Here is a 12,751-nt window from a genome sequence, read left to right as displayed (position 1 = left end):
CTACTAAGCCCCACAGTTCCAGAGTTCCATTCCAGTTTGGAAGATTGGGACTAGAGCCCATTTCTGATTCCCTTCCCTAACTTGGTTAACTTCTTCTCACTTGGGCATTAGCTTAGGTGCTTCTTCCATGTGAGACATTTCAGAAGCCATCCTCTGTTGCTTCTCTAACACCCATGTACATCATGGTTGTTTGTAGAACTTATCACAGTTGTAATATGTCCTTATTTCTTTTATTTTGCAGGGCTGTGAATAGAACCCATGGTCTTGTAGTGCTAGGCAAATTGTCTACCTCTGAGCTACATCCCCAGGCCTTCATGTATCCTTATTTCATTGATGGATGTCTCCCCAGGAGACAGCAAGCTTTAAGAAAGGAATGAGGTTTTGTTCTTTGTTGTTTTCTCAGCTTCTACTTAAGTTCCTGGAAAAAGACAGATGCTGAACTAATTTTTTTTAGATGAATGTATATATTTATTGGATGGATGGTTAGGTGGATGAATAAACCTTAGGAATCAGAATCCTGTTGAATTTTCCAAGAAGACAAAACATGCAGACTACCTTTGTGGTACACAAAGTATAAGAAATCAGTAGTCTCTCTTGTTTCTACAGTAAGTAATCTTTCCTCTCCTAAAAGAGAACTTCCCTTAATGAATTTAATTGTCATACAATTTTGTCTCCTCAGTAGGATATAAACAGTTAGGGGAAAGTGGTCAATTATTTGCTTTCCTTTCTTGTTGCTAATAAATGACATTTATCAGACACTTTTAAATATTTAGGAATGGTCAAAGCTTAGGAAAATGGAACAAACCTAAATTTCCATAGGTTCTCTTGCCTTCTTCATTAGAATTCCTTGCCTCCCTTATATCTCCTGGATTCTCCAAGGCTGTCAACTTTCTGCTTTGACCGATTAGGAAAGTGAGTCCTCACAATCTAAATGACCTACACGAAGTTACATGCAAAGTTGAAGGTAGAGCAAGGGTTAGAACACATGCTTCCTGACTCCAGCATCTTGTATTTGACCAACCATTCCCAGCAGCCATCTAAGGAAGCTGCCCCAGCAGAAAGGTCTCATTAGCACCAACGTGAGCAAACTCTTGTCAGAATTCTTGTTAGCATTGCCTGATGTGATTAATTCTATTTTCTGGACTCAGAAGGAAGAAGGAAGGAAGGAAAGAAGGCAGGCAGCAAGTGGACTGCATTTATTGGGAAATACTAGTAAATAGTTCTGTGAGGAAAGCTTGAGATTATATCTACAGATAAAATACAACAAATATCAATGTCTATTGAAAGTCTTTTTATTAAAAACAACATAAACATATTCTAATACATTGCACAAACGTACACTTCATTTTCTTTGCCTGAGCTTTTATGAGCAAGATCTTTCAGCACAATAGTCAATAGTTCCTCCTTTTGTGCCCATTCACATATTTAGATGTGCCAAGTGTCAGGCACTGGGAAAATGACTGAGATTCAAAAATGGAGGGAGGGGCATGGTCTCAGATCTCCAAGGGATTTCAAATGCAGAACTTTGAATGTCGGTTTTAGTACGTATGCTTACTGCATGTAATATCTATCATATTTCTTGTAATACATCAATACAATTCATTAAAAATAGTGTATATATCAACACTGGATAATTAAAAATATTTAGGTAGGTAAATAGTGCTTAAAGTCTAGTTTTAGTGTTAAATAACCAAAGGATTTATGAAAAAGCCATGCTGTCACCTAGATGTTTTGATAACTATTTTAATCTCTTACTGTCTGAGCTTTCAAAGGTCTGAAGTACTTTCATAAAGAGATTTCTCCCTTTATCTTCTATCAGTATGGAAAGGAATGCCTGTCTTATTTGAAAGCAGCCTGTAGTCATGGCCAAAAGTGGAAATTAAGCAGAATGCAAACTCACATCTATTGTCTTGAAATGGTCTTTGTCCCCTCTTTTAGTGATTGACATTTTCTTAGTGTTTGAATGAAAAGGTGGATGTACATCAACATGTTCATAGTACAAAACCCTTTGCAAGTTTGTCTACAAGTATATTTATTACAGGTATTTCCCTTCATTTGTGTTCTCATAGAATAACCATGGACTCCCCAAAATTTCTGAGTTTATACTCTTTAGTAAAATGATTCGTAATTATATAAATATGATTTATTTGTATGCCTTTCTAAGCTTTCTTATAAATATATTAAAATTATGTTCACTCTAATTAACAGACCATATTTCCCATTCTGGTGTGGGAAATATCAACTATTGTTTCTGTGTAGTGATCCTTAGAGGTACTCATTTTCATTACGTTAAAATTCTTCAATGTGGGTCCAGCCACGCATAGTCATATAGTTACTACATGTTCTAAGATAACTTACAGAAGCTTGTTCACAGAACTAAGCTTTCACCTGATATGTTTCTCCCCACTTCCACACCCACACTTCTGAAAGTATAACCCAATTGCTCCTCCGGATATAAATAATAGTTTTTACAAGCCACTTAACACCACAATAGAGAATTTGTTGGCATGACACGGACAATGCGATTACTCCAGATACTATATTCAAACTGTATGGGTCCATTGAAAAAATAGATGTAACCTAGGAGAGAAAAAAACACAAGGAAAATTCAGTTTGAATATAATAATGTTTTGCTATCACTACTATTAAAGATTCCATCTATTATAGTACTATTTATTTATTGTAGTGCTCAGAATTTAACCCAAGGGTTCACATGCTAGGTAAGCATTATACCACTGAGCCATGTGCTAAGCTCCTTTATTGATTTTTTAACCTTTCACTCTGATTTTTAAATCCTTTAAAAGTTTTAATGTATTGCTTATAATTTAAAAGATATAAATGTTCCCAGATCAATTATGAATTAACTATTTTGCCACAAGTCTAATTTTGATCCTAGAAACATTGATATTATTTTTATTGTAATTTTAAAATAATACCCTAATTATAGCAAAATATTTATATTTTTGTCATAGTTAAAGCAAAAGGGTTTACATAGCCGATGATAGTCATGAGTCTTAATAAATAAATTACTCCCCACATGAGCCCTAACTTGAAGTTTGGAGCTTATTTCCTGGCATCTTTGTGCATAATTTAAGCTAATATATAGGGTTTGGCAGGTCTTATTCATAAACTTAATAGTAATTAAGTAAAATGCTTATTTAATTTAAGCAGGTTATTTTTGCTTGCTATCTGTGTAAATAGTGACACAGGAATGGCTAATGCCTTAGCAACAATGCACGCATAAGCACATCTATACCCTGTATTAAAATCCTTTCTGAGCTGGGCGTGGTGGCACATGCCTTTAGTCCCAGCACTCGGGAGGCAGAGGTAGGAGGATCACTGTGACTTTGAGGCCACCCTGAGACTACACGGTGAATTCCAGGTCAGCCTGGGCCAGAGTGAGACCCTACCTTGGAAAAAAAAAAATCCTTTGTATAGGAAAATGTTCTCAGGGGCCACAAAAGCCCTTCTGGAAAGTCAGTGCATGTAACTAGTTACCATTTTTCTCATAGACAGCATCTACTTTATCACCGATCCCAGGGAAGTCCTCCTCTATAAGTCGGGGGTAGCCTTGATCCATAGTCTGGTCAGCATCACTGTATCTATTTAATAATAAAAAGAAGCTCTTAAATAAATTGCATTTCTCAATAATTATCTGAGAGAGAGAGGATGACAAGAAAGAGAATTGAGGAGAAAGATTAGAAGGAATGAAAGTGCCAAAGTAGGCAGATGGTTTTCCTATGGTGATGAAAGAAAAGAATAGTCCAGAGAAAGTGAGTATTGTGCATGGTGTGTGTGTGTGTGTGTGTGTGTGTGTGTGTGTGTGTGTGTGTGACGGGGATATGGGAGCATGTTGAGACTTTTAAATCCAACGTGGAGGGGCTGCCAAAAGGACCTGACCTGGAACAGGAAAGAAGCCCTGGTTTGGCAGTTAACATGAAGTGTGTGACAATAGTTGAGAGCAGTGACAGATGTTTAAGGCTTACTTTCCCTGTGGCACAAGTGGCTCAGTGAGTTTTGACTGCATACCTCCACACCTGGTTTCCTGAGAAGAAGAGAGTTTTGCCCGTGTCCTCAAAGTGAACAGCAGCACTTATCTTCTTAACTTCTTTTGGAAATCCCAGTTCAGATATTTTTTTGGGATAACCTTCTAGAATATCATAACCATTAAGAGCCCAAAATTTTCTACCTAGAATAAATGAAGGGACAATTTTATTATCCAAGTTAATTTATTAGTGTTCATAGTAGTTATTTTTTTTAAAAAATGATTATTACACTTAAAATAGAATTTGTAGTCACCATGTTTATGAAACCTAAAACCATGCAACAAAACTAGTATTTAAGACTGTGATTTCGTATTAACAATAATATTGTCATTATTTTGATAATTTATTATCTCTGGACATTAAGTTTATAACTGAATGAAAATACACTGATTTTTGCATAGTGAATAAGATTAAAAATTCAAATTTTATACCAATGAGGAAGTTTTTTTACAACTCTACAAAGCAGCCTCAGTGTAACATTAACAATAATAGTCAAATAATAAAAATAATAACAACAGAATATTATGTAAACAGGAATTAAATTTTAGTCCTAAGGTAGAGTAACATTTTGGCATGTTTCCATGATTATATGTGAACGGGGTAAGCAGAAAATGAAAAATGTATCCACATTATGGAAATAATATGTAAAAATATGTATAAATATGGTGAAAGGCTAGAAAAAGATTATGAAGTAAAATTGGCTAAAGGAGATGGAATAATGTTTAATTTTTTCACTTTTCCAAAATGTATATTATGTTTTCTTAGTAAGGAATTTCTCAGAGAAACTAAGGGAAAAACTGAAATGATTGTAATGAAGGAAAGGATGGCTATGAAAATACAACTGAGGCCCTTTGCTTTTCTCTTTTGCATTTCTAGGAATTAAACCTAGCACATGCTAGGCAAGTGTTGTACTCCTGAGCCATAGCCCCAGTCCCAGAACACAGAGAGGGCTTTTACAAATCAAATTTAAGGACATTTGGTAGAATGGGTTCGTGGGTTTCTGGTTTTTATGTGCTATACTAGGTTCTTAATTTAGCTTTTTTTGTTGTTTTTGATAGATATCATTTTACTAAGGCTCAGGTAACATTAAGTCCTTTGCTGCACACCCTGGCCATGGAGGGGGGGGCTCCTCAGTGGAGCCTTACCTCTAAAGATGAAGATCAAGTCACGAGAAGGATGTTCGTAGGCAGCGTCAATGCGGTTAGGAAGTTCTGGCCAAAATGACTTTGTCAAAAACAGCTCTGCATCCACTTGCTGAGGGTGCAGACGCCAGAAGAATCTGATGCAAGAGTGAAAATGCAGTTTTCTATCACACTGAGTGCAATAGGCCCATCCTGCTAACCACCTAGCTCCATACCTGTGCAGCTGTGACTACCACGAGGGAAGTGGGGGAAAAGGACTTATCTCTTTAAATATCAGTTATAAGTTATGGCTATTCAAGCTCTATCTACATTTGAAGTATCAAGAAGCCTTAGTGAAGGACCTAAGTCCTGTGTGGGTTGAAAGTATTCTTTGTTCAATTTTACACATATTTCAAGTGTCAAGCAAATTTACCAGGCACTGTGTTGAGCTCTAGAATGAAAACATGAGTTCAACAAAGTATATTTGCCATGACCTCACAGCCTACATAAATTGATATGTGATAGCCGGGGTATGATGTGAATCATGCCAATTAAAATATTCCAGGATTAGAGATGAAGGGACAACTAATGAATGGACGCTTAGAGGAAAGAACATATACCCCAGCATAATACAACAGTCAAAAATTAGTAATAAAGACTTCCTTTTCCATTGCTACAAGTATAGGTTATACGTAGTACTCAAATTCCTGAGTATACATTTGAAGTTAGCTTTTCTATTTCAAGAGATACTCATGTGAACATTAATAAGCAACAATTTACTATTCAGTAATTCCTTTCAAAATGTGATGTTTGGGCTGGAGAGATGGCTTAGCAGTTAAGTGCTTGCCTGTGAAGCCTAAGGACCCTGGTTCGAGGTTTAGTTCCCCAGGGCCATGTTAGCCACATGCACAAGGGGGCGCATGTGTCTGGAGTTCATTTGCAGTGGCTTGAAGCCCTGGCGTGGTCATTCTCTTTCTCTCTGTCTGTTTCTTTCTCTCTCTCTCGGTCACACTCAAATAAATAAATAATAAAAATGAACAAAAAATTTTTTAAAATGTGATGTTTGTATATGGATAGTAACACAGTTTATGAGAAAAATGAGATTGGATTTCTAATTTCCTGGTATCTAAATTTTAAAAAGTTGTACCCAAAGATGTTCAAGAAGTAGTACAGAGCTGTTTGTTATTTATTTGGTCTGAGATGTATAAGTGAACCAATCCAAGGTGTACTGTTTCCAGATTAACCTTTGGCAATTTGACTGGATGCTTTGGCAATTTACCAACACAGCTTTTCCAGTGTTTATTGTAGGTAGGTTTGATGAACAATCACAAGAGTACCTGTCTTTAAAGATCATTGTTTCTCCTCGGAGACTGGTGATGGCATCAAGGGACAGGGAAGGGTCACACTTGTCTGGTGTCTTGGGATGTTTAGGGTTGGGATCTTCATCTCCTGGACCTGCAATCATTAAAGGAATGTGACAAGTTAAGGAGGTTGGCACTCCCGGTGGCTTGAATTACAGAAAGGTTGATCCTGACAGCAGACACCAGAGGAGGGTTCCTTTCTGGTTGGCTCTTATATAACCAGAAGAACAAATCCTCAGAAATCCTGCTTTCTTCCCTCTGGGTTACAGCAGGCTTGCAGGGGTCACCCCTCTGCTTTTGTCCTTTTAGACCCCTCCAGATTCATCTTAACTGTAGTTACACTTCTTAAAGATGATGATAGAAATGAGAAAGAAATGCAAAGGCTGAGAACATTTCTCTCATATTTTGCACAACCTACTGGCACTGTGCTTGAGAAGCATATTCTTCTTAAAGCCATTTCTGATGTCCCAGCTCCTGCCCCAGGATTAGACCTCACTCATCCTGGCTTCTCCTCTTGACTATTTGAACACCTGTCAACATTGTCTAAATTTGCTTCACTGGTTTTCCATAACACATCTGTATCTCAGTGGCAAGACAAGCTTCAGTAACAGGCATATTTGTGACTTTCGAGACAGTTCACATGTGTGCAGATGGAGATGCATTGTGCAATAACACCATAATGGTTTTTTTTTTTTTCTATCTAATTCTGTTGCCAATCCCTTGGTCACAATATAGTAAAAAATAATAATTACAAAATAAATTATAACATTTCCTTTCCTGCCTTCAAGTTCATGCCTTCATTTATAGCAACTATGATAGTAAGTTTAGATCTAGAGGGAGAATTAATGGGTTAAATGGGCATGGCCAAGTTTTCTGAGCTCTTGGCTCCAAAAGTGTTTTTACACTGATGACTGTACACAGTGGCTTTAGTTCTATTTATGGCAAGTAGTATACAAATAACGTTTGAGTTGAGGTTTAAATATTTTGTAAGTATTTTTAAAACGAAAGAAGAATAAAAAGGAACAATTTCATACTGGGCATGGTGGCGCACGCCTTTAATCCCAGCACTTGGAAGGCAGAGGTAGGAGGATTGCTGTGAATTCAAGGCCACCCTGAGACTACAGAGTGAATTCCAGGTCAGCCTGGGATACAGTGAGACCCTACCTCAGAAAACCAAAACAAAAAAAAAAAAGAAAGAAAGAAAAAAAAGGGAACAATTTCTTACATTGTCACTGTAGGTATTGATTAGAAATTACCAAAAGCCACCTGAGTGATTTCTGCTGCAGCAAACTAGAGTGTTTGAGGAATATCTAGAATGTATAAAACATTGTCTAAACTCTCACTTTTCTCATAAACTGTGTTACTATCCATATACTCTACAGTATCCATAAACTCTATCCATAAACTCTACAGGGTCCAGTTGCTTCACTGGGTAATATGTAGAATAAAATGTTTTCCTTTCTCATGACAGGTATTTTGATGCTATCAAATGTATCTTGCAATGTATAAAATGCAAAACCAAGGTATCACAGTCTGTAAAAACTTATAAATGGAATATTTTCTACTGAAGCAAACAGTTTGAAAAGAAAAATAGATATTTTTTTCATGTTTGAGCAACAAACCAACAACAGTATTATTGATAGAGGTAAATGTGTTATCTAGAAATCGAACGTATGTGTCTTTTCTGCTGGTTTAACTACTTCTATAAGTGATTATGTTCTGCTTTTATAACTGATAGACTAGAACTTACCATAGAGAAACTGGATTCCTTGTACATCATCATCAGGAAGCATGAAGTGACTTTTGCCAGTGTAGGTGTAGATGGGAAACATGAGGGCTCCTGGGTCTTTGGAGTGTTCCAGACCTAGGGAATGACCAAGCTCATGGGCCGCCACAATGAACAAATTGTAGCCTGTAAGAGAACAAAGAACCAATGAGAAAACACAGCACCCCAATAACCAGAGAATGATGGAAAAGTAAGATATGTAGGTAATAGGAATATCATCATTTCTGCCCTTAAAAGTAAAAAGAAAAAAAGTAAAGCTGAAGCCTATGGTTTGGTTTCATTTTGACTGATGTTTTTTTGTTATCAGAGCCAGTACATTAAAACTGAAATAATTTTCACAGTATAGGCCAATCAAGGGCCATATCATCTGAGTGTTAAATGATCCTTTATCTCAATGACCAGTAATGCCTACTACTCCTGGCCTTCAACTGAATACTTAATCAAAATTTTTTTCTAAATTTTCAACTTTTATTTATTTATTTATGAGAGAGAAAGAAAGATAGAGAGGTGGGGGCACACCAGGGCTTCTAGTCACTGAGAACAAACGGCAGATACATGTGCCACTACGTTCATCTGGCTTACATGGGTTCTGGGGAGTTGAACCTGGGTTCTTAGGCTTCACAGGCAAGCTCCTTAACCTCCAAGCCATCTCTCCAGCCAGATCCAGGTTTGGTTTTTATGGATGTGTTCACTTATGTCAATTAAATATTTCTAATATATGTTTTATGGAGGAGACTAAATCTGAGGTTTCTTGTGAGTCTATTGTAACACTACTAGATATTCTTCTTAAATCCATTCTTACCTCTGGCTACTCAGAACATGAATATGCAAATCCTCATCTTTATCTAAATGACACGTTAGAGGCATTGGACGTAAGGCGTTGCTTAGTTGAGGCCTAATTTTACTCCTGGGGACGCTTGTTTTTTTTTAATTATTCAATTGAAATAGGGTCTCAATTTATAGTCCAGGCTGGCTTAAAACTCGTGATCCTACTGCTTCAACATCCTGAGTGCTGTAATTACATAGGTGTGAACCACTATAGCTTTCCTTTCATTTAAGTAAACAATAAACACTGTACAGGAGGACCACTACTAGTCCTAAGGATCTCTCTAGCTCTAAAGTGAAAACCTATTTTGAACAATCTATGGCTTTTCTTGCTAAATTAACATTATAAATAATTTAAGCTTTAAAAGAAGTCATTACATTTTGAGTTAAAAAGCAATGGCTGAGAATGGTAACCATATTAGTCATTCCAATGAAGATACAAGTATGAAGTGTGTTTGTTGAACATTTAGTTTCATTTTACCTTTTAAAAACTCTGGCTACTTAAACTAAATGAGTGCTATAGGCAAGGCTAAACCAAGAAGGATAGAAATTTGATTGACCCTATGTCATAAGATTTCTACCATGAAAAAAAAATCTATTTCATTTTATTTCCAACTCAATTATGAGCCTCAGATCCAACTCTACTAGTTTTAAGATACATATATATCTACAATGATCTATATTTTCTCCACAAGCAAAAGGGCGATCCACAGTGGCAATACCTTTGTTAACAGAGGAGATATTTGGGTCTTACTTCACAGTTAGCATTTCAATGATAACTCAATTTTACTCACTTTTTTATATTTAACATTGAATTTTAGAAATATCTATTGGGCTGGAGAGATGGCTTATCAGTTAAGACACTTTCCTGCAAAGTCTCAAGATGCAGGTTTGATTTCCCAGAACCTACACAAGCCAGATGCACAAGGTGGTGCACGCATTTGGAGTTCATTTCAAGTGGCTGGGAGCCCTAGTGTGCCCATTGTCTCTATATAGCTGCCTCTCCCCCACCCCATCAAAGAAACAAATAAAATAGAAATGTCTCTTGTGTTAAGTACAAGATAAATATTATTATAGAAAATATATACTAAATATAAATTACTTGTATTTTTCTAACTTTGTAAAAGTGGGTTCACAGTTTAATAAGCCACAAGTTAGATTGTTATAAGAATTATTACCTTTGGAACTGCTTGTCCAGGTTTCATCATCATCAAAATGGGCATCTCCTCCATAATTTGGTCCAGGAGGAAAAGCATGAGCCAGAAGACCAGAGGGTCCATCAAATGGGTAGAAATCACCATGTTCTGTGTACAAAAACAAGAGTTAAAATTTCATTTTACCCAATAATCCCTGAGCCACAGGCTTGGTGGACTTTTGTCAAATGATATAAAAGCAATGAATAATTAATAGGAGGAATGAAATGGAACCAATTAAGAATTATAATATTAAATGCTTAAAAGATGACTCTGCACCCTTACCTTTAGTTCCAAAAGAGATCATGATATCAGCTGTGCCATCATGGATTCTGGTAAAGTTCAGAGGAGTCACATCTGACCAGACTTTGAAAGCTTTTTTGAATGCCTTTTCTACTTCAGAATGGCTCATGTCAGGGGTATAGTTCACAATCCTATCCAACAGAGAAAATTCCTATTACACTTTGGAAGATTAGATCTATTTTACAATATACTTCTTTAGAATTTTGTTTTTTAATTAAAAATGCAATAACTCCTTTAAAGTTCTACTAGGGGAAGAATTTATTTATGATGTTACCTTATAAGGAGAAAAGTCAAGAATTCAATCAAATATTGAAACATCACCAAATTACTGATGCTATGCATCTAAAACTTGAAATGTTCAAATGCACTCTCTAAATTATTTTGCATGTTAAGATTTTGGACTTGTATTGCTATAGCAATATTAAAATAATACTGTAAAGTTACTAAGAAGAGTAAAATCATCCATCTTCAGCCCATCATAATAAATCTGGATGATGAGTACATTTGAAATTTTTCTTTAAATTACTTTTACTTATGTTTTGATTTCATTTCTAAAATGAATATTTTGAGTGGCCCACTGAGAAGTAATGGGTTAGTGTTATAATAGCAAAGGTCATATTTAACCCCAATTTGTAGAAATGTCAGTCATAGATACATTCAGTAAAAGATAAACTTTAGTTTTAGGAAATTTTAACAAATTCTAAATCTATTTGTATGTTTCTTATAGATTTACCTTAAAATTACTTTGTTAATATTTGCTTAATATTACATACCTAGGGGAATTCTTTAAAATCTAAGGAATGTTAAGAAAATATAAACTATACTTTACCTGTAGGTTAAATTCATATTGGACCATTTGAGAGTTCGAGGGAAAACATTATATTCACCCACATCAGGAACCCCGCATCTCGGTTTCCTCATAATATCTAAGGTGGGGTCATCAAGTTTGCCAGTGACTTCTAAGCCAAAGAAAGACTGCATTTCTCGGAGCCTATCAACTGTGGACGTTACAGCAGTCTTCTTCAGGATTCCCGCAAGATTGGTAGGATGATAGAATGATTTCAGGTAGTGCTAGGAGAAGAGAACAGGGCCTGCTTTTTAGAGAGAAGGAAATGGAAGAGATGCACCACCCCACCAGGACTGGTAAGTCACTCTACCTCTGCAAACTGGAGGTCTTCCTCAGACAGGTCATCTTCGTCTTCGCTGGCGGAAAGGGGCAGGGACCGGCAGTGGGCCGAGCTCAAGAAGAGGAGGGCAGCCAGGATACCTGAGTGCATCTTGGATGGCTGTGCCTGCATCTCGTCTTTCCAGAGGCAAGTGCCTTCGCTTTTATAGGCCTGTCGGGTGAGTCATTCCCTTAGGGAGGTGTTTCGATTTCCTAGTCAGCTGAAGGTAAACATGCTTACATGGCCACTTTTCTCTTTCCTCCCAAGTGTGGTTTGTGGCAGAATTTGAGGGAACTAGAAAATGAGGGCCTCTCCAGTTTCATCAGGGTCTCAAAATCCATCTGGTAAAATAAATGGCCTCAGCATATTTATGGATACTGTGGGAAGAAGCAGAGAGGAGTACATTTTTCACTTCCCGGGGCACAATGTTTTCTTTCTTCTGCAGGAAAACAGCTCATGTCACTTTTTCAGATAACAAGAATATTAAGGTGATACATTTGTCCCCAAAAAGAGAAAACTAGTTAGTCCTTCTGTTAGCATGGTCACAGCCTGGTAAATTCTGGGCTACATTCTCTCCAAAAAAAAAAAAAAACCTACAGTGGGAATCCTTATTGTATTGCCCTGAGGGCTATCAAATTGGTCCAGAACCAAGCTTGAAGACTTGAATGGGTTGTAAGGGATTGAGTCCATAGTTGGAATTTAAACGCACCAGCATGACCTTTCAGTAGATATGGAGTCCTGTGTAACTTTCCTACAGGTCCAGGCTGCAGTGGAATCATTCTATTGGAATACAACTCTAATGTCTGAAGGATTATTGAAGATTAGGCATTATGTCATTTAATTCCTAAACAGCAGAGGTAGTTGCTGGAGGAAGGCACAGGGTCTCATATTGTAGCCCAGGAAGCCTGGAGGTCACTATGTATACCAGACTGACCTTGAATTTGCAACCT

The 12,751-nt window shown here is 36.8% G+C and overlaps 1 protein-coding gene across 1 annotated transcript; it reads right to left on the bottom strand.

Annotated features, from left to right (window-relative positions):
• Positions 1-1,276: 1,276 nt before the first annotated feature.
• Positions 1,277-11,947, bottom strand: Mmp13 (matrix metallopeptidase 13). Its single transcript, XM_004661899.2, has 10 exons — positions 11,793-11,947; positions 11,465-11,706; positions 10,618-10,766; positions 10,318-10,443; positions 8,279-8,440; positions 6,505-6,622; positions 5,192-5,325; positions 4,030-4,189; positions 3,499-3,602; positions 1,277-2,580 (listed from the first exon to the last, which is right to left on the bottom strand). Exons 1-10 carry the CDS (start codon positions 11,931-11,933, stop codon positions 2,480-2,482), a joined length of 1,437 nt encoding a protein of 478 aa, XP_004661956.2. The 5' UTR covers positions 11,934-11,947; the 3' UTR covers positions 1,277-2,479.
• Between the last annotated feature and the right edge of the window lie 804 nt (positions 11,948-12,751).

This window comes from Jaculus jaculus, chromosome 3, assembly GCF_020740685.1.
Source record: "Jaculus jaculus isolate mJacJac1 chromosome 3, mJacJac1.mat.Y.cur, whole genome shotgun sequence".
Lineage (NCBI taxonomy): Eukaryota > Metazoa > Chordata > Mammalia > Rodentia > Dipodidae > Jaculus > Jaculus jaculus.
This window is presented reverse-complemented; position numbering and strand designations above follow the sequence as displayed.